Genomic DNA, 27,674 nt, shown 5'->3' with positions numbered 1-27,674 from the left:
CGGTAGACCCTTAGATTGTTTACTTGTTGTTGATGTGGCGCCCCCTACGCAGACTTTCGCGTAATATTCCCTATTGACATCCAGAGACAATTTTAATATGGCGGTTTGTTTACATAGTTAGCAAGTTCCATAGAATGACACTTTACATGCCAAATGGCATTTTTGTACAAAAAATTCTTTGGCGATTTTCTATTGTTAAATATTTTGTACAGCCGCTATGATATATCAACCAAATATCAAAACGCTTGCACTATAAATGCTTTGTTCAGATATTTGTGAATACCTTGTCCGCTCCAATATATCTGATGGCGACAGTACATACACACTTAGCTGGCAAGTGATGTTTTCGGGTGTATTATAAGGAACGTTAGAGAAAAACGTTCTTATACATAATTTTCTAAAAAGGTTTATGAAATAATTCTAAAACACCGTAAACGATTAATTTAGTTAAGAACAAAAGTTAAGGAGACAAAATCGTGTAATTTCTAGGTTATAAATAAAAGAAAAATTATGTTACACATAGTGATATATTTCATTTTATAATATAGATGATATCTTAATCCAAAATGTGTTTTATTCACTTTCGACATTTGCGATCTATGTGTATGGTTATTATTAGTGTCCGACCGAAACATGTTTTTTTGCCGAAACCGAAACCGAATGTTCGGCTTTGGCTCTAGTTTCGGCCGAAACCGAAACCGAAACTTTTGTAGACTTGTTAAAATCGTTGAAAAAATGTCATAAAACCGCTTTTACACACATATTATGGGGCTGTCAACACCCAATGTCCTTGAAATTGATGTTACTTAAGCAGTTTTTTATGAAAATTACTAGAGTTAGACCAAGATAATTCTGCAACGATTTTGATAAGTTGATAACACACGCAGTGCAAGTGTTATTTTAAACGTCAAAACTTTTATGAAATTATGACGTATGCTATCAAAATCATTGCAGAATTTTCTTGGTTTAACTATATTCATTCACCAGTCAAGCTAACATGTAGACACAGGGTCAACCAAAAACGCGAGCGCAGCGAGCGCGAAATTTTTTGTTAACAATATCGCAAGGCCGGGTACCGATCTTCACCTGGGCCTAAAAGTCCGAAGTGCCCCATTGAGGCGAACTTTCATGCGAAGTCAAAGCCGTGCTTAAGGCTTCAGGATAAGTAGTTGAGCACAGACTCCAACCAATGTCCATTGTATTCAAAAGCGAGACCGCAGGCCGAGCATGGCGCAGCGAGGCCAAAGGCTAAGCTGAAGTAGAGGACATGTGGAACACAAACCAATGGTAAATTGAGGTAAAAAGTGAGGCTAGTTTTCTTATTATTATCTTGCCCAGGGCCCAGTAACATGCGACAGTGCTATCTCATTCACTTATAGGTATTGACAGCCTCTTAAGACTGCGTCAACCGTCCAGTGGCACCCTCATTAGTGGAATTGTGTTTTATAATAAACCAATTAATGTCTGTACCTAATATACATGAATCAGTATATGTAAGTATTAATATTGTTGTCCTACTTATTCCCCAACTTTTGGTCTTTGTCCGAAGTACCATTTCGTAAGTTTCGGCCCGGCCGATAGGTTCGGCCGTTTTTTGGCCGAAACCGAAACTACAGCCGAAACATGATTTTTTGGCCGAAACTGGCCGAAACCGAAACCGAAACCGAACCTTCGGTCGGACACTAGTTTTATACCTATTATTTGCGTTCCTTTATACTTTGACATATGGTTTGGGAAATAAATTACAAATTATAAATTCAGGGTCATATTACTAATAGTTACCTATTTCGAAGAATCATAAACGACATCTTGCTGTTCAATGTACATAATAGGTATATGAAACTGGATATGATATTTTGACATAAACGAATATTTAAACTAGAATAGGTTTTCGTTCTTACACGGATACAATATCCAAAATTAAGTCTGAATGCGTTTCGAAAACAAAACATACATAGGCATTATAACCCTTAAACGCATGATTTTTGTATAATTATAAGGGTTAATGAGCCGCAAAAAGTAATGTTACTATTCATGTAGGCCAAAGAGGGGCGTAGGAACAAGGTAATAGATAAAACATCGCAACCTCATTAAGTTTGGATTGGCTAATTCGTCTCAGCGTTAAAAGTCTGTGTCAAAAATGACTTGACAATTAAGACTAACGTAATATAATTATGAGATAGGGCGTATTGTTTTATGTGTTGAACGCCTGAGCCACCTGATTGGCTAATAGAGAAGCGATGGCCATGTTTGGACAATTCGCAGTAACTCTGGTCGAATCAGAGTCGATCCTCAGGGAAAGTAACACCAGATCTTGAGATGACATCATACGGCCAGCAAATCTGAGGAAAAAAGTTAAATTTTTAAGTTAAAAGTTAAGTTTATTTAACCTTTTCGACGCCGTGTCAAACACAAAAGCTGTCACGCTGACGCTACGTCACCGAAGTGTCAAAACTGAAATTGAACTTTATGCATATGCACGTAGGTCTATGTTGCTCTGTGATATGTGACCGATTAATCGGTCTTTGGCATTGAAGAGTTCAGGAAGCAATTTTTTTGTGATATTCAGCAAACGAGTCCGGGAAGCGGTCATCGTCGCCCATGGACATAAGCAACATCACAGGAGCCACTTAAGCGTTGCCGACCCTTGAGAACCCTAAATACCCGCTTCTTGAAGGACCCCATGTCGTAGTGCAAAGAAATACCTCAGGAGGCAACTCATTCTACATTCTGCACGTTCGAATTGATTTGAATGCTTGTAGAGTCTATGCGGAAAGAGAAGAGTCGTGAAATATAAGAAATTTGCAAACAAGACTAATTAAATTCCTGGTTAGTAAAAAAGTTAAGATAGAATGTCAAAATGATTATGATAAACTATTTCCCTTATGTAAAATTTTACCCGTAGATAAGAAAGTCACATACCTCATAGGTTTAGAGCATTATTATAGTGAAAAGTACAAATTAGTAATTAATAATAAATATAATACTAGGAGTGTAAGAGAGAAAAAGCTAGTGCAACCGAAAATTAAAAACTATTATGGCAAAAGAAGCTCAAAGTACCTGGTACCAAAAATATTAAATAAAATTAGCTTACTGAGGCAAAGTCCTAAATTAAGTAAATCCATGTTAAAAACTAGATTAAAAGAATATCTTCTCAATTGAACAATATAAAAATTGTAAAGTGAACATAATTAGAAAATGGAAAAATAATGTAAGCAAACCAATTTATAGAAACAATACATTTATGTGTGGCCTATGAAACTGTTAGTCTAAGTATATAATTAGTTAAATAGGTTAAGTGTATAAAACTGAGCGCATCTCGCCATCAAACGTAACAGTTTGGCGAGAATATTAAAAAAAAAAAAAAAAATGTATTGAGGCCCATACATTCAACGACTCTTTTCTTTCCGAACAGACTCTACAGTAAAAGTTCTAAATATTTTTTTTATAAGTATCTTCTAACTGGGAAGAGGTAGATGTTATCTTAAGGCCCCATTCGCCACGAGCGCTTTTTCAACGCGCGTTAAAAAAGCGCTTGAATCTGTCCGCACCCTAAATTCGATATAAAGACCAAGGCTTAAAGTCGAAAATCCATCAACGCTTGATAAAAAGCGCCACCGCCATCGTGTGAATAAAAACACATATATCCATTTGTGTCATTCAAGCGCTTTTTTAACGCGCGTTGAAAAACCGCTCGTGCGAATGAGGCCTAAGAGGTAGTTAAAGGGTTAAGCAATAACTTAAAAAGGATAAAAGTATTATCATGCCGCGATCAGAAAGGGATTAGAAATAACAGATTTCCATACACTTACGTCAAAATCAATATGGATTGACAGCTATCTCAATCCCTTTCTAATCGCGATTCAGTAATATAAATAAACGAGACACATATCTGTTTCCTTACAAAAATAGACCTTAACGCAGTATCAATAGAGCCCATATTCCGTTACCTGAGGAACTCCCCCTCTGCCGTAATGGCGGCCACATTCGCCGTTTCGAAAACGCGTTTGCAGATGGCCGCTCCATCTTCTAGTTTCGCCGCTTTTTTATCGCACTGAAATGGAAAGCAAGGAAACTAAAATAGATGTCATATACGGGAAAGTCCTTTTTGGGTACTAGAGTACATACAGCAACACTCTTAACTGTCCTTCGGTGGACCTTATTCATCTTATTACAAAAGGCATAAGGTACCAAAAAGCATTCAAACCGGCGTTTTCAGTTTTCGCGTCTAACCAGTGGGAGAACAAACCTTCGGGCAAACTCGGCTCCGTTAAGACGAAACAGGAGCTGAGATTTAAATATTTTAGGTAAATATACCCGTCTCGCTAACGGAAGCGGCTCCTAAAACTAGTGCGATAAGGACAAGGCGAAAAATCCTGCGTAAAAATCTCAAAAATCGAGGTTTCGTACTCGACTGTTTCCTCCTCCAAAACTTAACCAATCGTGACCACATTTGGAAATCTAAATGATTATGAAATTATCTGTGTCGGACCGTTTTGCTTTTTTGGCTAATTGATATCAGTTTTGAATACCACGCCTCTCATTGCGGCATAATCAATTAGGCCATTTTTGAAGGGCTCTAGCGCCTTAAAAAACAAAAATATCAAAAAAAGCAAAACGGTCCGACACAGATATTGACAATATTAATCTGTGTTGAAAAAATCATTGCTCTAGCTTCAAAACCCACGGAGGAAACAGTCGAGTACGTTTGTATGGAGAAATGACCACTCCTGTTGCCTCTTAATGCGTATATTCTAAGGGCGAGCTGTAGAAGTCAATGCATTGGGGATTCTGATGGGTCATCGTGGCTTGTGCCTCTGTGCTGCCATCTTGAGTTGACGTACGCTGTCTTACAGACCGACTGCAACGTGCAACGTCGGCATGCAGTTCCCATACAAATTGCAGTCGGATTGCAGTCCGTCTGTATCGGCCCTAAGCTGTTCCTAAACCGTCTTACCTCGGTCATTCCACGAAGTCTCTTCTGTTCAGTGTCCCACCGCGCTTCTGACATGGTGACCGCTCGCATAAGTTCGCCGACAGGTGGCGTTATAGACACTGAAACTTCGCCTGTAAACAAAAATACAATAAATAAAAAAGAACAGAAAAAAAATTATGTGTGGTGTGACTTTAATGACAACTGTTTGCATAGATGGCGCCATCATAGCTTGCCCCTTTTTCTATGAGATTGAGGGCTGGCATCCAGGGCATTAAAAAAACAATAATTTGACACAATTCTAGGGATTGACTTCGCTATGATGGCGCCATCTGCTAAATATTTCGACCGGCCAACCCCATTTAAAGGTATGACGAACAAACAAGGTAAGTAACTTACCTAAAGAAGAGAGAACAGTGAATTCCACAGGCTGTATGGAATCTTGGAAATCTACTCCAAGAGTGGTGCTGGCGGACGCGCCGGGCGCGAGGCCTGCTATGCTCGCGAAGTCGTGGATGGAACGGGACCCTGTTAGCGTCTGTGAACAAAATGATAATTGTTTAGTTTATCGTTGCGATTGTAATCACCAAATAGATGACTATAATGCTCTAAACAAGGCTCGGAACTTGTTTAATTTTATCGATTTATTCACTTTTCGCTTTAGTTACCTATAAACAAAAAAATATTGTTATCAGATATTATCATGATAAATTTAGATGAGGAGAATTTATTGTTTCATAGTTTTCGTCACGCCATGACCTCCGTGGTTGTGGTGGGGTGAATTTCTGGCTTCGCCCGACCTTTTTAATCCGAATGGGTCTGGCATTGGAGCGCGCTGTGCGCGCCCCATTTGTATAGGAGCGCCCGGCATCAGGGCGCGCACTCTACTATTGTGGCGTCGCCCAGCGTTATATTAATCACTAATTACATTTACTGACCTTTTTATTAATCCTGATATTCCCGATATCCTCCTGAGTGCAGTTGGTGAACGTGATCTCTATGGCTCACATGGAGGCAGAGTAGAGGTGCGGCGCCCTGGTCCAGCGGCGGGCGGCGGCCAGCCCGCGTGACGTCACGCGGGAGATCACCTCCGTGGTTGTGGTCGGGGCGAATTTCTGGCTTCGCCCGACCTTTTTAGTCTGAATGGGTCTGGCATTGGAGCGCGCTGCGCCCGCCCCACTTGTCCGCCTTCCGTATGGGAGCCCAGCGTCAGGGCGCGCACTCTACTATTGTGGCGTCGTCTGGCGTTGTATTATTCACTTATTACATTTACTGACCTTTTTATTAATCCTGATATTCCCGATATCCTCCTGAGTGCAGTTGGTGAACGTGATCTCTATGGCGCACATGGAGGCGGAGTAGAGGTGCGGAGCCCTAGTCCAGCGGCGGGCGGCGGCCAGCCCGCGTGACGTCACGCGGGAGATCACCTCCGTAGTTGTGGTGGGGGTGAAAGTCGGCGAGACGGGGGTGATTGCGTCTATAATAATAAATAATAATAATAAATTCATTTATTTAAGGACCATCAGGGATCATTTTTTTTTTTTGTTTTTTTTTTGTTGTTTTTTTTTTTGTTTTGTTGTCTATGGAAGAAAGGTTACTGTTTAAGGCCCACTTGAACCATTCCACTAACCCAGGGTTAACCGGTTAAAGCTGGAGTTACCATGGTTACGAGTACAATGACACTAGGTTAACGATTTAACCGCATAACCCCGGGTTAGTGGGATGGTGCAAGTGGGCCTACGAGTTTTAAGATGCGAAAACTGTACAGGATGTGGCTTTTCGGCTATAATCTTATTGAACACAATTTTTAACAAGCAGAAACGTCTCCGAATAAATTTACAAGTGGAAAAATTACTGCCATGGGTGAGACTTGAACTCACGGCTTTTGGATCGATACTCCAGCGCTCTCGCTCGCGGACGTTTCTGCTTGCTAAAAATTTATTTAGTTTGGGTAGCACATCGTAACTGGTGAATTTCCAATATGAAGTGTAACGCTCTTACGGTAGATGTCGCTACCGCGTTTGGTGGAAAGAACATAAGTTTGTAATTTGAAATTAGAGAAGAACTTAGAGCTAGTTTAAAACGTTTTCGAGCGATACATATCAGTGAAAGAATAAGGATCAAAGTCAAATGGCGTTCTAACAGTTTTAATCTTCTGTCGAAAGATGGTAGTAAATTTACTGCGGCTAAATAATTACTTTGACAATCCGCCTCTATTTCAAATTATCTTTGCCTATATATCTGGGGGCACGGCCGTGCCCCCGCCAAGACGAGACAAAGGGCAAAAGGCAGTGCATATCTTTTCTCGGCACGTTTCGTCGTATTTTCGAACCCTCGTAGTTTCGGCTAGGCCAGCCATACTCTGTGTGTTCCGCGGAACCCTAAGGGTTCCGCGACACCCCTGCAGGGGTTCCGCAAGAATTTTACTATGCCGCCACCGTATTGTAGGGTTCCATCAAGTATTTCGCTTTCCAAAAGGGTTCCGTCAAAAAACAAACCGGCCAAGTGCGAGTCGGACTCGCGCACGGAGGGTTCCGCACCATCAACAAAAAATAGAGCAAAACAAGCAAAAAAACGGTCACCCATCCAAGTACTGACCCCGCCCGACGTTGCTTAACTTCAGTCAAAAATCACGTTTGTTGTATGGGAGCCCCACTTAAATTTTTATTTTATTCTGTTTTTAGTATTTGTTGTTATAGCGGCAACAGAAATACATCATCTGTGAAAATTTCAACTGTCTAGCTATCACGGTTCGTGAGATACAGCCTGGTGACAGACGGACGGACGGACGGACGGACGGACAGCGGAGTCTTAGTAATAGGGTCCCGTTTTACCCTTTGGGTACGGAACCCTAAAAAGATTGAGAACCGCTGGGCTAGGGTAATGCTAGAGATAGACACTTACCATCGCCAACAGGCCCGGGCCCGGGCCCGACGCTGGGCGGGGACAGGAAACCTCCACACGTGGGTGTCATAGTCGGCAAGGAACTGGCTACTTCGTCTAGTTCCAGTAGTAATTCCAAATTCGACTTCTCGTTGGACGCAGGTTCCGGTTTCGACTTGGACTCGGGTTTTTCTGACACCTATAGAAATATTGATACTATTGTTAAGTATTCGGAATAGTAAATAGATTACAATAGATTATTTTTTATGAAATTACATAATAAATTTTCTTCAATGTCAAACTTTGACATTTCAATATCTTTAAGATATAGAATTGTCTATAATGATATAGTAAATTACAATCAGAAGGTTAACAAATTATCAAAAATTGCAGGCTTGCGAATAGTCAGATACCAGTGTGGAATAAGGTAGAGTTAGACCAAGATAAGTCTGCAACGATTATGATAGCACGCGCTAGCAGAGTTATTTGGGTCAATCAACAATTTCTTGTTGTTATTCTGTCCCATCAGCGAGGAGACAATAGTAGCAAAGATTGTTAGAAGAACTGCTGTACCATGTTCTACTAACATGCTCAGTAGATGTCCCATTATGGAAAGGTCTTATAACTACCATAAAATGCAAGTTTGGTTCATTGAAATACGAAAAACCTAGAATTTTAAGAGTAGACCGTAACCATAGCAACGTGTGACAAGAAAAAGTTAATTAACCCATTTATACGTCATCATTTCATAGAAGTTTGACGTTTAAAATAACACTTGCACTGCGGGTGCTATCAAAATCGTTGCAGACATATATTGGTCTAACTCTACATATATGTTATAAAAAATAATAGGATTATATTGTAGGTATGTCTGGCGGCCAAAAGCTGAAATAAAACGAATGGTGCAATAATTACAAAATTATAAAAAATAGCTTACCTTTATTTGTGAATAAGTAAATAAAAATAAATCGTGCACACTTTTATTAGTGATATAAATATTTGATTAAATTAAAGATATATAGAGTCTGTCCACGACTCTTCTCTTTCCGAACAGACTCTAGAAAAGGGTAGGTGCTGAATAAAATAAATAAAATAAAACCATCTGTGATTTATTATATACATTAACTACAAGTAATTAACAACAAAGTACATAAATAAATAACAATGAATTAATCTAAATTGTTTAATTAAGTTATTCATTAATAGATGCCATATCGTTATCCCTAAAAAGTTATCAGTACCACAAACACCATAATAGAACCAACTTAGCTTTTTAAATAAATGATAATAATAGCCACAAATATGTCTTTGTAATAACAGTCTCATAGTCCACCCAAACTTCAATCCATAGACCGGTATACTGTCCTCTTTTTCAACAATAGTCCCAATCAGGGATGTTGCGGATGCCGATTTTTTGACATCCGCGGATGCGGATGCGGATTTTTAAAGGCTCACATCCGCGGATGCGGATGCGGATGCGGATGTCAAGATAGTACCATAAAAACGTCAAATATTACATTTTAGGAATTTTTATTTCAAAAAACCAGCCAAGTGCGAGTCGGACTCGCGTTCCAAGGGGTACATTAAGTCCCACTCACGCTTGACTGCTCTTTTCTAATAGGTTTTATTGGTTAATGACTAAATTACCTAGCAGTCTAGCATGCTAAGACGTTCCTGTACCGACCTGTTCCACATCCGCATCCGCATTAAATCCGCACCGATTTTATGCCGATGCGGATGCGGATGTTGAAAATAATGCGGAAGTTCCGCGGTTGCGGATGCGGATGCGGATATTCGCAACATCCCTGGTCCCAATGCCTGCTGCGGTTCACGTGTGTCTATTGTTGCACCTGTGAACGGGTTCCAGCAGGCGTTCTACATGACATAAAGCTCTCCAAGGGGCCTCTACGTGTTGGATCTGTGTCCCCACGCAAGCCTCTCAAAAGACCGGGATTATAGGCCCGTGAAATCCACGGAGCCACAAATATCCATTGTGAAAAAGAAAGAAAAATGATTCGCACTTAATAATAACTTAGTAATCAAAGATTCGTTGTTCGTATAAGTTGAGTAAAATCTATAACAAATGCGCTTATGAACGTCAAATACATATATCTACACCGGCTCCAACCCTACACCTCTGCCCCGAGAAGATTTAAATCCCCCCTCAATGGGGTTGGGAGGTCGAAGTATGTAGTATATAGCAGATGGCGCCATCATAGCTTGCCCTGTCAATCCCTAGGATTGTCAATTTTAATGCCGTGGATGCCAGCCTTTTAAGCCAAATCCCATAGAAAAAGGGTGGTCTATATTTGCGAGCTCATATACATATGACGAGGAGGGATAAACGATCATGTTAATTAGAGATGCTCAATGTACGGCATAGGTAAAACGATAGATTTCATAAAATATTAATTATAGGAATGTAGTGAGGTTGACTGCGACACTTTTCCAATTCAAATCTGACTGACGGTTCCACTCAGGATGCCATCTCATTTCGGGCTGTCCGCAGAATCAGCCAGGAACCAATCCATTAAAGAAGCTGTTCAGGTCATTCAAATAAAAGTCACTGTATCGCAGTCAAACACACTCAAGCATAGACTATTTCAATACTTGACATTCCATCAAACGCAGCCGTCATAAATCATAATAGACGGTCTGCGACACGGCCATTCTGACCTTTCACACGTCCTCGTGGGAAGAGTACTATGCAAGTCAAAACTCCACAGGAACAACAAGTCCACTCGGCTATCCTGATCACAATCATAAGTGCAAACAGACTTTACATAAGTTCGCTCGATCAAGTTCAATCGAATTTTATTTAGGAATATAAGAATTTCAAAGCCGCAATGTTCAAGTGCAAGTACAAGTCCAAGTTCAAGTGCAAGTTCAAGTGCAAGTTCAAGTGCAAGTTCGCAATAACCTTATTTGCTTAGAGCTTTATTATCAGCAAAAATGGAACAGGTTGTTAGACTAGTAGTATTCTGTACATCCATAATTGCGTAACCCGCAATCCACATCATTGGCCAAACTCCTTTTATTTATAGGGTATAATCTTTTTTTTGGCTCTGTCCTTATTGCGTAACCCGCAATCTGCATCATTGGCTAACCACCAATGAAAAACCACAGTACTCATTGCGTAACCCGCAATCTGCATCATTGGCTAAACCACCAATGAAAAACCACAACTCATTGCGTAACCCGCAATCTGCATCATTGGCTAAACCACCAATGAAAAACCACAACTCATTGCGTAACCCGCAATCTGCATCATTGGCTAAACCACCAATGAAAAACCACAACTCATTGCGTAACCCGCAATCTGCATCATTGGCTAAACCACCAATGAAAAACCACAACTCATTGCGTAACCCGCAATCTGCATCATTGGCTAAACCACCAATGAAAAACCACAACTCATTGCGTAACCCGCAATCTGCATCATTGGCTAAACCACCAATGAAAAACCACAACTCATTGCGTAACCCGCAATCTGCATCATTGGCTAAACCACCAATGAAAAACCACAGTATACTACTAGTATCATCCGCATGAGAATGTTAAACATTTCATCAACTTAGAGCATAGTGATGTTATGAATGAATGATTTATTAATGATCAGAAGTCATCATTGCGAACTTGCTCCAGACTCTGCATTATCATCGTCTAGATTACTTGGATGTAAAGGTTTTGGCACTTACCTATTTTCTCTAACCAATCGTGAGCATACTTGTAGGTATGAGCATTGCTTCGATGTGTATCTATCTCCTTTCACCACCTTCCAGGTGACCAGGACCTACAGAAGACACGGTGTAACGCGCAACATGACACACGAAAAGGAATTTAATTGCTCAGTCGGTCCTTATCTTCTTACATCCTCGGTCCTTATCATACATGAAATAAAATCGGTTTCGCGACGACTAGTAAATCGCCTCACCTCACCATTCCATTCACCGTTCTTTATTTTTATAACCATTAACGAAAAGAAAACAACCATACGAAACAACTTATGTTGGCCTACTGTCATGAAAATATTAAGCATAAATAAATAACTAACATAAATAAATAAACTTGGGCTTTGTTTGATTTTAAAAACAAGATCGTTATGCTAAATCATCGAAACACTACCTACTTCAACTTCAAAGCACGGAGATAGGTGTTTCATGTCACTTATATACCACATGCAACGTATGCCTTAAATGTCTTATGAAAATGAAAAGCGTGAAGCGTGTTTCACCCGGACACCAATAGACATTAAATTTCTAATTTTAATAAAATCAAACTAATTACAATTTGACAAACGTATTACTTTCTTGATCCATCCTACCCCTGGGGAAAAAAAAAAAAAAAAAAAAACAAATAAAGGCAGTCTTTGTATAACTAATTGCTTCAAAGCAATATAACTTCGGGAATGTGTATAGTCTTACACTCACAATGTGTCCATAATGTCTCCATATCAAAATTAAAATCAAATTAAAATAATGACCCGGTCGGTAGGTACGCCTCAAGTTAATTGAAAGCAAATTTCAGTACCTAGTCCATTGGGCAGACGACGACGAGTTGACGTTACTGAATCACGACTTAGTCGCTTTCTGGAGTACCTACATGTTAAAATGAAAATGCCCATTTGTATTACCATTCAAATAATTATGTCAAATCTGTATGTAACATTTACATTATCCATTATGTTACCAACATGACTTGTCGTATTGTTAACAATTTAATCGTTTTTACATACATAATAGTTTTTAAATTTAAGGGTGGATCAAAGTTATTTTGTTGCCACTCTATCCCGCTGTTCAGGGGACCACAGTGACAGTTTGTTGTAAGTATTCTAGCGGTCGTTGTCGTTCAAAATAAATAATTTAATTAATTAACACAATCTTAAAATGCGTGCTTGATTACTGAACGATTAAAAGAAGTGTTTTTATTTTTATTTTATTTCATTTTCGTCAAAAGCCTCCATCGCCGACTGCACCTGCCCTCCAACAGGCAACCAATACTCATCGAGACAATTCCAACAATACTAAACACAACCAAGCTAGGTACGTCGTCCCATTCAACTCCATCACTGATGTGGAGCTGATCTGAATCAGCTCTACGTCATAAGAATATGGCATTAAATTGTCATCCAATTTACATATGTGTGCAAATTCTCAGTTCCATCGGAAACCGGGAAGCAAGTCACATAGAATTTGCATTATTTGACTCGTACATTGCAAGATCAATTAAAATTTGTCACGAGAACAATAGGTAGGTGTATTAGAATTTGTCAGATAACGTTTGTGCATCAATATACGTAAATAAACTACAGATTTTTACTGTTTTTAATCGTTGCAAAGCTTGAACAGCTTATATCTCGCTATGCGCTACTAATTAAAAATTGGTTTATCTCCATCGGGTATTCATGCTAAAAATAGTACATATTGTATTCCAAACCGTGTATGACGTTTTAAGTTGTCGTGTCTATGTCGCCAAGAACGCTCATTAAGTGTCATTGCGCCCGCCGTCGAAGGAACCTTCATGCTTTCGAGCCTTAAGCGAGACTCATATTTGCATAATTAAAACATTGGTTTGAGTAGTTGTGTGTTCATTTTGGCTGTATCAAATGTGGGCCAAAGAGCCCCTAAATAAAGGAAAACATAATATGAAGTCTCAAGAAATTCGACCGGTACCACCGTGACCCGGAAGGCTAGTGGCTTTGGCGTCCGCCGCAAATGCAGAAGACGCAGATTCGTTCCTAGCCCCGGGCACCGGAGGCCTCGGTAATCGTATGCCTACGTACTTATGTTAAGTCCTTTTCAGTTTATAGTTTCGTAACCATACCATACATTTGAAACCACACAAATTAAGCAGTTTTGGTACATTGCTCAACATATAAATCGATGTCATTAATTGTGACTAAACTCTAAATAACGTTTTTGTTTTACTTCATTCGATGCTTACATAACAAGATCATCACAAAACAGACTTTTGCCACACATTGGCAGCATTCTAACTGTGGTGAAATGTCTTGTTAATCAAAATAAAATGAGAACTGCTCACCAAATAAACAAAGTCTGTCAATGTCAACTGCGATATCGAGAGCAGGAGCGATCCTTCTGCTCGGCTCCACCACACCAGCCGGACACGAAATTAGTAGGCAGCAGCAGCAGGCTAGACAGGCTTCTGTTTTGTAAAGCAGGATTTCCTGGAATCGTTATTTGTAAGCCATGAATTGTAAGCAAGCAAAAGCAAGCGAAATGGCATGGATTCCAATAAACAGATTTAACATAAACACTATTAATGCGTGCGTTAGTTGTGGATAAACGAACGTAATTATCTTTTTTTTTTACCAACTTATATCAAGTCATTAGAAGTAGAATGACAACTAATTTGTACCGTAGTAGCAAATTGTTGGGTGTTGTGACCGTAGTTTCTTGCTATGTTTACCACTATCGGTATAGCTACGTCAATTCCTTATGTATAGGAAGAGTATCAAATATAGTAGCCGCAATTCCTTGCTAAGTTTAGCAGTCAATATCGGTCTAAATTTATGAAATTGGAACGAAACCTGTCCTTGTATTTTAGTTGCATAGGTTGCACTGCCAGAGCACGGAGGTATGCAGCATAGGTATACACGTTGCTGTGGTGTCCGTGGGTCGCGTTCGTCCGTTACAAGGTAGGTAGATCCAGTACGGGCAGCAGGCGAATATCACTTTAAGAGATAGATCACTTTACACCTGTAACGTAAATTTTATATGCGTAGCACACATTTAGAGTGTAAGCACATGCACGTATATTGGGTTAAATACCTGAACATTAAAATTAATAGAGAAAGCTAATTTCTCTGCTTATCTGACATATTTACAAAAATTGTAAATAACAGTTGCTAGGCAACTATGTAATTTGTAGGAAAAGGTAGAGAAAGTATGCAAATAGGTAACCTCTTTAATAGTGATAGACCCGATTCTGTACTATAGTTGGTCAAACCAAATTGTCAGTAAATAAGAACAAAACAAACTATACTCATCCTTTAATTCTGGGTGCTAGTACTAGTGTAAGACAAAGACAGTATGATTCTCTCTGTCTATGTTTGAAATGAGACAGTCCTTTGACAAACTATAATTGAGTAATAGGATTGCCCATTGCTTTCTATTACTTTATCGACATTTATGAATTATAATAAACCTTTGAAGTTATGTGTTCTTATGCTCTAAAGACGTATAAACACGGTTGTAAATCTGAGATACATAAGCAGCAGAGTATGAATTTAAGCTTCATATCGTTTAATAATAAACTACAGTTCGCAAACGTAACGGGAATCAAAATTATTTTGTGTTAAACATTGGCATAGGCAATAATACCCATGGGAAGGGATTAAATACCTACACTCAATTTACTTATCCATAACTGTTTGAACTCACCAGACGTTTTTTCATAAAATACCTTTACTTGTGGGCTTACCACCACTATGTAAATTGCTTGTGCATGAAATTATTTGCTTCAGCTTATTTTCTTCTGTGGGAATAGGGCAAAGGGAGAGGTCGGAAAATCGTAGCATTTTGGAAGTACACCTCCACCTTTTTCATCCCACTTCTGATGACGAGGAGGGATAAACGATCATGTTAATTAGAGATGCTCAATGTACGGCATAGGTAAAACGATAGATTTCATAAAATATTAATTATAGGAATGTAGTGAGGTTGACTGCGACACTTTTCCAATTCAAATCTGACTGACGGTTCCACTCAGGATGCCATCTCATTTCGGGCTGTCCGCAGAATCAGCCAGGAACCAATCCATTAAAGAAGCTGTTCAGGTCATTCAAATAAAAGTCACTGTATCGCAGTCAAACACACTCAAGCATAGACTATTTCAATACTTGACATTCCATCAAACGCAGCCGTCATAAATCATAATAGACGGTCTGCGACACATATATAACCCGGCAACCTTCAAATCAAGGGTGAACAGGCACCTTCTGCGCCTCGGCTAGTCTGTAGCCATGAGTAAGCCCATTTATAATATAAAAAACCGGGCAAGTGCGAGTCGGACTCGCGCACGGAGGGTTCCGCACCATCAACAAAAAATAGAGCAAAACAAGCAAAAAACGGTCACCCATCCAAGTACTGACCCCGCCCGACGTTGCTTAACTTCGGTCAAAAATCACGTTTGTTGTATGGGAGCCCCACTTAAATCTTTATTTTATTCTGTTTTTAGTATTTGTTGTTATAGCGGCAACAGAAATACATCATCTGTGAAAATTTCAACTGTCTAGCTATCACGGTTCGTGAGATACAGCCTGGTGACAGACGGACGGACGGACAGCGGAGTCTTAGTAATAGGGTCCCGTTTTTACCCTTTGGGTACGGAACCCTAAAAAGCTATGATGGCGCCATCTATGCAAACCTTAGAAAGTTGCCAACCCCATTTTGAGAGGACAAAGAGTTATTGACTAAGTTCATAAGCGCATTGTAATATGCCTATTTGAATAATAAACTATCTTTGTTAGCAACCAACCATAACCAGACTTTTTTAACAATCTACCACCACTATATCTACTTGTGTACCTTGTCCTTGGCTTCTGTGGAATGCTCGCTGGTCTCCGCTGAGCTGTCAGACTCACTTCCGTCGTCGGAACCGGAGGAATCACTGTCGGAATCGCTGTCCGAAGTTCCGGAGTTACTGTGAGAAAATGTGGAATATATTCACTACAGGCATAGAGAAAAAAACCGGCCAAGTGCGAGTCGGACTCGCGCACGGAGGGTTCCGCACCATCAACAAAAAAAAGAGCAAAACAAGCAAAAAAAACGGCATCCAAGTACTGACCCCGCCCGACGTTGCTTAACTTCGGTCAAAAATCACGTTTGTTGTATGGGAGACACTTAAATCTTTATTTTATTCTGTTTTTAGTATTTGTTGTTATAGCGGCAACAGAAATACATCATCTGTGAAAATTTCAATTGTCTAGCTATCACGGTTCGTGAGATACAGCCTGGTGACAGACGGACGGACGGACAGCGGAGTCTTAGTAATAGGGTTTCGTTTTTACCCTTTGGGTACGGAACCCTAAAAATACATAGATTGGTCACTCCATACATCAGTTTTAGTAGCAAAAAGAATATTAGCATCTAGCATCGAGTAGCGGAACTATCAGTACTGCCACTTGACAATAGATGTAGCAGTACTGATAGTTCCGCTACTCGATGCTAGATGTAGACACTGAAATTAATAGTAAAACTGATGTATGGAGTGAGCACTCTTGTCTTACTATATTTCTCTATGCTATAGGCCCCCTGCATGAACTATAGGGGGCAGCACAGGAGCTGTCAGGTTTTTGGCGCGAGGCGTAAATCTGTTGTTTATGCTTCCGATGTAGCCCACAAGATTCACTCGCTTCAGTAATCACATCCATCAAAACATCGCATTGTAAGATAGTAGCCGGGGACATAAATATCGATACTCTATCAGTAAACTCAAATCATCTCACTACTCGCGCAAATTATCTTTGCTCAATTGCGGAACTAAGTCTTATCCCGACTGTAAATGAACCTACTAGAGGTGCCGCTTGCTTGGACCACATCCACGTTTCATCTCGTTATCATGCTTCGTCAGTAGTGTGTAAGTCAAACGTCACTGATCACGATATGGTGATTGCAGGAATAAAAACTAAAATAGCGCATCCGGTCCAAAAACGGCGTCAGTCCAACAAAATAGATTTTACCTCCGTTAAGGACGAGCTAAAACAATTGGACTGGAGTCGGGTGACCAGTTCGATCTCTGTAAATGATTCGGTTCAAGCTTTTAACGAGTTGTTCTGCAGTGTCATTCACAAACACACTACTGAGGTTAAGGTTAGTCGTTCCAAATTCGCTATCAAGCCATGGATGACTCCGGGTCTAATTAGATGTTCCAAGCACCGAGATCGTCTGCATGCAAAATATCGTAACAACCCTAACGATGAAAGCCTAAAGCTGATATATACACGGTACAAAAACTTTTATAATAATTTACTAAAGAAGTTAAAATACAAATACGAATCGTTAGAGCTGGAAAAAAGTAAAAATGACCCAAAAAAGCTTTGGAATACTATTAAAACCATTACGTATACCAGGAAAACTGCTAAAATACCTTTGGAACTCACACACATTAAGAACTCAGTAACTGAATCTCTAGACCAATGCAATGAATACTTCTCAAGTGTGGGCCGTTGTCTTGCTGGTAATATATTAACGTCTCTCAATAGCACGCAGGAAAATTTAGCTAGTAAGACCTCAGTCCGGGTATCATCTGCTCAATCTATATTCCTGTATCCTACCGACGTAGCTGAAGTAGAATCCCTCATCAACGGTTTAAAACCAGACAGTGCACCAGGCATTGACGGGGTAACTAACCGCTTACTTAAGGTTCTTAAGAGTATAATAGCGGTACCTCTCACTCATATTTTTAATCTCAGCCTATCTGAAGGAGTTTTTCCTGAAGAATGGAAGGTTTCTGCTGTTGTTCCTATCCACAAATCCGGTCCTAAATCTAATCCTAGCAACTACAGACCGATCTCTTTGCTGGGAGCCTTTTCTAAACTCTTAGAGAAAGTGGTGAACAGGCGCTTAGTGAATTACTTAGAAAAAAATAATATCCTTTCTGAATGCCAATATGGATTCCGAGCAAAGAGGTCGACTGCTGATGCTGTGGAGCTCATGACCAAGCTCATCTCAAGATACTTAGATGACGGTAAGGCCTGCTTGGGAGTATTCTTGGACCTCGCGAAGGCGTTTGACACTGTTTCTGTCCCTATACTGTTAAAAAAGCTGGAGCTCTGTGGGGTTAGGGGTAACGCTCTAAGCTGGTTTCAGAGTTATTTGACCGGTCGTACCCAGAGAATAAAGATAGGCAAAGATGTGAGCGGCGCGGTAGAGCTAGATTTTGGTGTCCCGCAAGGAAGTATCTTGGGCCCCACACTCTTCATTTTATACGTGAATGACATAGCTAATGCAAACATTGATCGTGCAGACGTCATATGTTACGCGGATGACACTGCCATTCTATTTCATGAAGACACGTGGAGTAAAGTTGTCAATTCCGCCGAGAAGGGAATGGCAGTGGTGGCCAAAGGGCTTCAGCATAACCTACTTACATTAAATGTTGACAAGTCTAAGTTTGTATGCTTTCATAAATCTAAAGCTTCCGCGCCTACTAGCTTGCCAAATATCGTGATACATAGATGCAACCCCTTCGGGTCGCAAATTCCAAACTGCACTTGTGAACATATCAGTCGGACTAAAACGGTAAAATATCTTGGCGTTACATTTGACGAAAAGCTTGACTTTCAACAACACATACAACTCACTGCCAATCGTATACGTAAATTAATATATATATTTAAGAACCTGCGCAATTCCGCTGATAAAAAGCTTCTTAGCACTGTTTATGTTAGTATCTGCCAACCGATTTTGTCTTATTGCATAACTGCTTGGGGTGGGGCGGCTAAAACAGCTATGATTATGTTAGAAAGAGCTCAACGTGCTGTACTAAAAGTTATTCTTAAGAAGCCAGTCTTGTACCCAACGAAGCAAGTGTATGGGGATTTGGAGGTACTGAACGTTCGTAGTTTGTTTATTATGCGGGTAGTGATGAACGAACACGCTAGAGTTCTTGAATCGCCAGATCTCTCGGCTATGATGCAAAAACGAAAGTATAAAATTCCCATTCCAACAGTTAAAACAGCATTCGCTAAAAGATTTATAGTATATCTCCAACCGTACATCTACAACAAAGTTAGTGCAACCGTTAGTTTTAAAGATTGTTCAATCGCAGAACTAAAACGCAAACTCAAAACATGGCTAAATACGCTATCTTATGAGGAGATAGAAGAAATACCTAGCATAAACACATGGACTAGTTTATTCACCTATACACAAACATAACATACATACAAACAAACTCGCCCCCTTCACTTGCACACACACGCACTTACACACCTGCATTTCGCTACACCTTAGTAAGCTCAAAATGTAAATAAATATTTAACCTCATAGATTATATTAATATTATTTGTAATTTTTTAAATAAGTTTCGTTTTAATAAGTATGACCTGCAATAATCTAAGCCTGATTGTGTTAACTACGCGCTACATGTCGTTTGAATACTCGTAACTGTGTCGGCTACCTACGGGACAGGCACTGCCTAGTGTAGGAACCATGTATAATTTGTTCTTGGTTTATGTTATTCGAGTACTTGCTTAACCTCTTTGTTTAATACTTATGCTCAATATCAAATATGTACTGAAATAAAGATTTACTTTACTTTACTTTACTTTACTTTTAGATGGCAGAACCTAATATGCACAAGGAGACATACCGACGAGAACGGTATATGGTAGCACTTGCTTTGGCAATTTACATGTGCACATATGTTTCCGATTCAGACCACAAGATGGCGCGCGCACAGTCCCTATTGACTGACGTAAGTCACTAGGCGTAGTCACTAAGCTGGGTTCTGATTTTATATTCTATTACCTAGTCGGTTACTAAGTTCTGTTACAAGGTTTCTAACTCATTAAATATGAAATAAAGCTTAAAATAAAAAAAATTAGGCACAGTTTGATAGATTATTTTGTAACGATCAAAACATGATATAATAATATAAAATTCAGTTGGAGAATTCATGGGAATCTTTGGAAAGCTCCAGATTACGTGAAATCGTAAACACGCGGTCAATTTATGAAAATTATACTTTACAGAAGTGTGTCTAATGCAATCTTGCAACTTTGCCAGAAGATTCAATTACTTATTTTAATGAGACCTCTAAGTTAACGTAAATTTTGTGATGACCGTTTATTTTTTTACTAGTTTATACCCTAAGATATTCCCCTCTAAACATTGTATATTTTTCAGTTTCGCACGAAAACGTATAGATTTAGACAATTGTGCAGGAGGCAGGCTTGCAAAACTCTGTAGACTATGTGTTTAATCAAAGAAACCCACGTAAACTATATGTTAAATTAAAGATGAAAAATCAAGCTATCGATTTGGAGAGAGGAGAAGCGCTGGTGGCCTAGCGGTAAGAGCGTGCGACTTGCAATCCGGAGGTCGCGGGTTCGAACCCCGGCTCGTACCAATGAGTTTTTCGGAACTTATGTACGAAATATCATTTGATATTTACCAGTCGCTTTTCGGTGAAGGAAAACATCGTGAGGAAACCGGACTAATCCCAATACGGGCCTAGTTTACCCTCTGGGTTGGAAGGTCAGATGGCAGTCGCTTTCGTAAAAACTAGTGCCCACGCCAATTCCTGGGATTAGTTGCCAAGCGGACCCCAGGCTCCCATGAGCCGTGGCAAAATGCCGGGACAACGCAAGGAAGATCGAATCAAGCTATCGATTTGTGCAAAGCTGACACATTCTTAATATGATTAGAAATAAATAGCATGTAAAAACGACACGAACAGGGAGCGTACTTTTGACGGTTTTCTTTTACGCCATTTTTCCGAGTTCTATAAGGAATTCTGCAACACCAGAACAACTATGTTTATTAGGTTGTATTGTAAGCTTATCATTAATAAATAAGCTTTACAATTGTATACACGAATAATTAAAAATCGCTACCTATTTCCTTTTATTCCGTGAAAACTCTGGTAACGGAACTTAGTAACCAACTAGGTATAGTAAGGCCAAAGTAATGAGATAAGTAAACAAATAGTAAACAAATTTTCACCAACGGTTCAAAAACGGATAAGAAAATTGCATTTTATTCACATGTGAGGTAAAGTAATCAAATGCAAAATTTTGAGTTGTTAGCTTATAGCTATAGTATAGGTAGAATTGACTTTTCAATTATGAATATTTAATAATATTTACTTTGAATCGATTTGCTTTGATTTTTTTATTTGATATTTTACAGTTAGTATTTTCCATGTGTTGGTGATAAATTTTGTGTTTCACTCTGTGGCCAAATTTGTTTAACCCTCATGCCTTGAAACCCTCGCAACGCTCAATTTTCCATTTTTCGAACCACTCGCTACGCACGTGGTTCAATTTTGGAACCTTTCACTTGCTCGGGTATCAATATTAGCACGAGAGGTTAAACAACAACTTAACCCCCTTATAAAACAAATTGGGCATTATCTATGAAAAGGGACCTTGCCGCACAGCGTCGGCATTGTATTTATATCGGAGCATCGTTAATAATGGCGTAAGCGCCATCGACATTAAGGTACCTTTTCATAGATAACGCAACAAATAACTATTTCAGGGAATCCAAACTTATTTTAATTATCATACATACCTGTTGTAGTTATTAGCTTCCTTTGCTTTCTCCACTTTCTTTTCCGCATCGTTGCTGTCCTCTCTGCAAACAAAAAAACATTGTCAACAGTTATTGTATCCATTTATTGCAATTTGTTTGTATATTTATATACAATTTATTATCTGCAGACCAAGAGTAAATTGCACACGAGACAAAAAAAAACCGGCCAAGTGCGAGTCGGACTCGCGCACGGAGGGTTCCGCACCATCAACAAAAAATAGAGCAATAAAATCAAGTTTGTTGTATGGGAGCCCCCCTTAAATATTTATTTTATTTTATTTTTAGTATTTGTTGTTATAGCAGCAACAGAGATACATCATTTGTGAAAATTTCAACTGTCTAGCTATCGCGGTTCATGAGATACAGCCTGGTGACAGACGGACGGACGGACGGACGGACGGACGGACAGCGAAGTCATAGTAATAGGGTCCCGTTTTTTACCCTTTGTGTACGGAACCCTAAAAATAATTTGTCATTAATAATTTTGTTTTTATTTTTCGTATTATTCCTTTCTGACCAACTTTACAACTAAATTTTTAAGTCTCTAGATAGGGCTAATTTAGATGGCGCGCGAACTCTAATGCGATTTTAGTTACATTGCGGACCATTGAGGTTACATCAATTCAGCCGACCGATCAAATGACGCAATGTAATGGAACCCGCATGAGAGTTCTCGTACCGTCTAAGGGTATAGTTAGTAGCTTTCTAGTAGAGCCCGAAGGCTTATCCTATTGTCTATTGTTTAGTAAAACCGCACGTGCTACTTACCTGCAAAAAAGGGTCCTAATTATTCTATTTGGCACCTGAGCGCGGGCTAGTCCAACGCTCAAAAAACCAGTGTAGGTGCGCTCTCCGATAACGCGCCTTTGTTACGCATCTCGATGACACATTTTAGACTGGTTCTGTAGCGTTCGACTCGCCGGCACTCAGTAACCGAAGTACCGATTTTTTATGCAGGTGGTTGTGGCACGAGCGGTTTTACTTAACAATAGACAATAGGATTAGCCTTCGCGGTCTATTAGAAAGCTACCATTCCATTTCTGACCGCAGCTGCACTACTGGTACATAACGCGTCGCTGTTACTGTCAATTTCCATAGTTATTATTTATTTATCGTATGGCATTTATTTTACACTGTTCATTCATGCATAGTTACATAGTTTATAATCTAAATCTACATTTTTCCAAGTAAGTAATGGCTGCTCTCGTTATGGTCTTAAAGTCTTCCACTGGGCCATCGTACTTTGTTAGTGGGCACTCCAGAACGATATGTCGAACGGTTTGCTTAGAGCATCCGCATTCGCAGGATTCTTGGTCGCTCCAACCCCACTTTTTCCGAAGGTGGGCACAGTGGCCAATTCCTGTTCTCAGGCGGTTGAGCATGCACCAGGCACGGCGTGATTCATTAAAGCCAGGCGCGTGGCTCCGCGGGTTTAGCTCGAAGAGATCAGATGGAACGTCTGCTTGCGTCCATTCTTCGAACCAGGCGTCGTTCAGGTTCCACTGTGAGCGTGGTTGGTGGATAAGGAGAGCCGGTGGGTTTCTAGACTTCAGCCTTGTGCACCTGAACGTAGCCAAGTCTCTGTTCAGAGGTAGTTCCGGTCGTTCATGGGCTTTGTCAATTTCTCTGAGCAGGTGGTGTTTGCGGCGGAGCTGAGGGGGCGCAATACCACTTAGGGCTGGGAGCCAGTGCACAGGGGTGGGCTTCATGCATCCCGTGATGAGGCGCATTGTAGCATTCAGCTGCGTGTCAATGACGCTTGTGTGGGCGCTGTTGAGCCAGGCGGAGGCGCAGTACTCCGCTGTTGAGTATACAAGCGCCAAGGCCGATGTTCGCAGGCAGCTAGCAGAGGCTCCCCACGTTGTCCCCGTTAGTTTTTGCAGAATGTTGTTTCTGGTCCTCAGTTTTGCTGCGGTGTTGTTAAGATGGGAGCTGTAAGTCAAACTTCGGTCCAGAGTAACACCTAGGTATTTGGGAGACGGGTTGTGGTTGAGCACTGAGCCCCTGAATGTGATGCTGAGTTCCTTGGTAGCTAGTCGGTTATTTAGATGGAAGCAACACACTTCAGTTTTCGAGGCGTTAGGACACAGGCGCCAGCGGGTAAAGTAGTCGTCCATGACGGCTAGGTCATGTTCCAAGCGGTTTTCAGTGGTGCTTATATTGCGATCCTGCGCGACTAGGGCTATATCGTCAGCGTAAGCGAATTTCCTCGATTGAGTCTCTGGCATGTCGTAGGTATACAAATTGAACAGAGTGGGAGCCAGGACTGATCCCTGCGGTAGCCCATTATTCAACACCCTAGTGCTGCTGGATTCATTCCCAAGGAGGACGCGGAATGGCCTGTTGGTAAGAGCATCTTCGATGATTTTGTATATTTTTAGGCATGGGATCACCTTGAGGAGCTTAGAGAGGAGGCCGTGCCGCCACACGGTGTCGTAGGCAGCTGTCAGATCTATGAATGCAGTCGACGACTTCAGGTTCTCATCGAAGCCTTTTTCCAAGTGGGTCGTGAGCGCAAGGACTTGATCACTACAGCTGCGGCCTGGGCGAAATCCTGCTTGGTCCTGTGGGATGCATTTGTCGATGGTTGGAGCAATGCGATTTAGCAGTACCCGCTCGAGGAGTTTGTACACCACACTGAGAAGTGCAATTGGGCGGTAACTGTCTGCTCGGTCGGCCGGTTTTGCTGGTTTAAGGACTGCAGTTATTTTCGCCATTTTCATGGATGGCGGGATTTTCCCAGAGTTTATGATGGCTGTGAAAAACGTTGCAAGCCATTTTTGTACGCGAGGTCCGCAATGCTTAATAAACTCTGGGAAGATGTTGTCTTCTCCGCAGGCCTTTCCACATTTGATGCACTTAATGCTAAATTCTATTTCATCAGCAGTCACAGAGCGACTAAAGTGAGGATCCGGGGCAGACTGTGACTTCAGCAGTTTCAACTCCTTCCTGACGGCGCGAGTGTGGGCTTTGTGACAGGGTGCCTTTGATAGGGCTACAATTCGATTCGCTATGTCATTTGGGCATACTTTACTTCTAATTTCCATATTTTTTAATTTCCATAGTAAAATGAACAGTAGTGCAGCTACGGTTGGAAATGGACTGTTACCTTAAATGAGCCCTTAGAAACCGCTAGATAATTTTCTATACTCCTTAGGCTGGGGCCATACAAATGAAAAACCCAAAATTTAATGAAATTTGAACCTATAGTGCAGGGAACAGAGTAGATTTTTATTTGTTTGAAAATTAAACGAAGCAAATGAAATGCAACTCTGTTCCAATTGAATATGGTTTAAATTTCATCGAACTTAAGAAGTACTATAGGTAGGACCTTGGGCCTTAGGAGGGTATGTCGGACTTACTCATCCGAAGACTCTTCGGAGCTGGACTCTTCTGATGATGAAGACCCGGATCCGCTGCTTTCTGGCTCCGAGTAGAAAGTCTTGTGTTTCCGTGACTAAAAGTTAATTAAACTTAAGTAATTATATTACAAAAATATTTCAACTACTTATACATTTTACGAGTTCATAAATATGTAGGTATACATTTTTTTTTTACATTATTGCAATGGATTTAATGTGAAGAAATGTGTACTTATTTATGAACTCGATTGTACTTATTATGTGCGAGAGCCATTCTCGAATGGCATAGATCTGGTGGTACCTTTACATTTTTTACTTAATATTTTAAGTTGTGTGAATTAATAGGATATTTTACTGTATTTAAAATAAATTATTTCACACATGCATGAAGTAAACATAGATACTCATAGCAGTTATTTTTAAACACAAGTTCTATTTAATAAATCGGATAGTAATATAAAAAGTAGGTGAGTTGACCGTGACGTCACTGTGTAATGTTTCATATAAATTCCATATTAGCAAATCGTTTTGACAGTTCTAAAAAAGAAACTGATTTGACTAGTAGAATACCGTGTTATTATCATTTCATTGGATAATTCCTAAGACTACGAAAATAATAGTCTTTTTGGTACCAAAACTGATGTATGGAGTGAGCACTCTATATTTATTATATTTCTCTATGGTTTCGTTACTTTATTCTATGTTTGAAGCACAAATGTATTGAATATTTAGGCCCGGTGAACACTTACCAGTATATCTATATCTCTTGCGCCGGTTCCGCGCGTAGTCGCGCCCCCTGCGCTGTTTCTGGCGGAGTGGGGAGGGGGCGGTACCCGGCCGCCGTACTTCCGATGTATTGCGATAGGGAGTGATTCTGGTGTATGGTAGAGGTAACTTACCACTTACCAGTATACTGACATGTTTGTTAGCCAGTATACTGACATGTTTGTTAGGCGGTTCTTCTGTCTCTTGCGCCGGTTCCGCGCGTAGTCGCGCCCCCTGCGCTGTTTCTGGCGGTGTGGGGAGGGGGCGGTACCCGGCCGCCGTACTTCCGATGTATTGCGCTAGGGAGTGATTCTGGTGTATGGTAGAGGTAACTTACCACTTACCAGTATACTGACATGTTTGTTAGCCAGTATACTGACATGTTTGTTAGGCGGTTCTTCTGTCTCTTGCGCCGGTTCCGCGCGTAGTCGCGCCCCCTGCGCTGTTTCTGGCGGTGTGGGGAGGGGGCGGTACCCGGCCGCCGTACTTCCGATGTATTGCGATAGGGAGTGATTCTGGTGTATGGTAGAGGTAACTTACCACTTACCAGTATACTGACATGTTTGTTAGCCAGTATACTGACATGTTTGTTAGGCGGTTCTTCTGTCTCTTGCGCCGGTTCCGCGCGTAGTCGCGCCCCCTGCGCTGTTTCTGGCGGTGTGGGGAGGGGGCGGTACCCGGCCGCCGTACTTCCGATGTATTGCGATAGGGAGTGATTCTGGTGTATGGTAGAGGTAACTTACCACTTACCAGTATACTGACATGTTTGTTAGCCAGTATACTGACATGTTTGTTAGGCGGTTCTTCTGTCTCTTGCGCCGGTTCCGCGCGTAGTCGCGCCCCCTGCGCTGTTTCTGGCGGTGTGGGGAGGGGGCGGTACCCGGCCGCCGTACTTCCGATGTATTGCGATAGGGAGTGATTCTGGTGTATGGTAGAGGTAACTTACCACTTACCAGTATACTGACATGTTTGTTAGCCAGTATACTGACATGTTTGTTAGGCGGTGCTTCTATCTCTTGCGCCGGTTCCGCGAGTAGTCACGCCCCCTGCGCTGTTTCCGGCGGTGTGGGGAGGGGGCGGTACCCGGCCGCCGTACTTCCGATGTATTGGGATAGCGAGTGACTCTGGTCTATGGTAGCGTAAGTAATATACACTTACCAGTATACTGACATGTTTGTTAGCCAGTATACTGACATGTTTGTTAGGCGGTTCTTCTGTCTCTTGCGCCGGTTCCGCGCGTAGTCGCGCCCCCTGCGCTGTTTCTGGCGGTGTGGGGAGGGGGCGGTACCCGGCCGCCGTACTTCCGATGTATTGCGATAGGGAGTGATTCTGGTGTATGGTAGAGGTAACTTACCACTTACCAGTATACTGACATGTTTGTTAGCCAGTATACTGACATGTTTGTTAGGCGGTGCTTCTATCTCTTGCGCCGGTTCCGCGAGTAGTCGC

The 27,674-nt window shown here is 40.9% G+C and overlaps 1 protein-coding gene across 1 annotated transcript in view; it reads right to left on the bottom strand.

The window, feature by feature from the left end:
- Positions 1-2,179: 2,179 nt before the first annotated feature.
- The window catches only part of LOC134656351 (AP-3 complex subunit beta-2), a 55,943-nt gene continuing 30,448 nt past the window's right edge, over positions 2,180-27,674 (bottom strand). Inside the window, exons 17-25 of the mRNA XM_063511869.1 lie at positions 25,461-25,555; positions 22,078-22,140; positions 16,366-16,480; positions 7,838-8,015; positions 6,211-6,410; positions 5,333-5,471; positions 4,958-5,067; positions 3,951-4,054; positions 2,180-2,342 (exon numbers count right to left, since the gene is read on the bottom strand). Of these exons, the coding sequence (XP_063367939.1) occupies positions 2,195-2,342; positions 3,951-4,054; positions 4,958-5,067; positions 5,333-5,471; positions 6,211-6,410; positions 7,838-8,015; positions 16,366-16,480; positions 22,078-22,140; positions 25,461-25,555 (1,152 nt within the window). The 3' untranslated portion in view covers positions 2,180-2,194. The remainder of the gene's footprint in view (positions 2,343-3,950; positions 4,055-4,957; positions 5,068-5,332; positions 5,472-6,210; positions 6,411-7,837; positions 8,016-16,365; positions 16,481-22,077; positions 22,141-25,460; positions 25,556-27,674) is intronic.

Source organism: Cydia amplana, chromosome 18 (assembly GCF_948474715.1).
Source record: "Cydia amplana chromosome 18, ilCydAmpl1.1, whole genome shotgun sequence".
Taxonomy (NCBI): Eukaryota; Metazoa; Arthropoda; class Insecta; order Lepidoptera; family Tortricidae; genus Cydia; species Cydia amplana.
The sequence above is the reverse complement of the archived record's forward strand: the minus strand, read 5'-3'. Positions and strand labels throughout refer to the sequence as shown.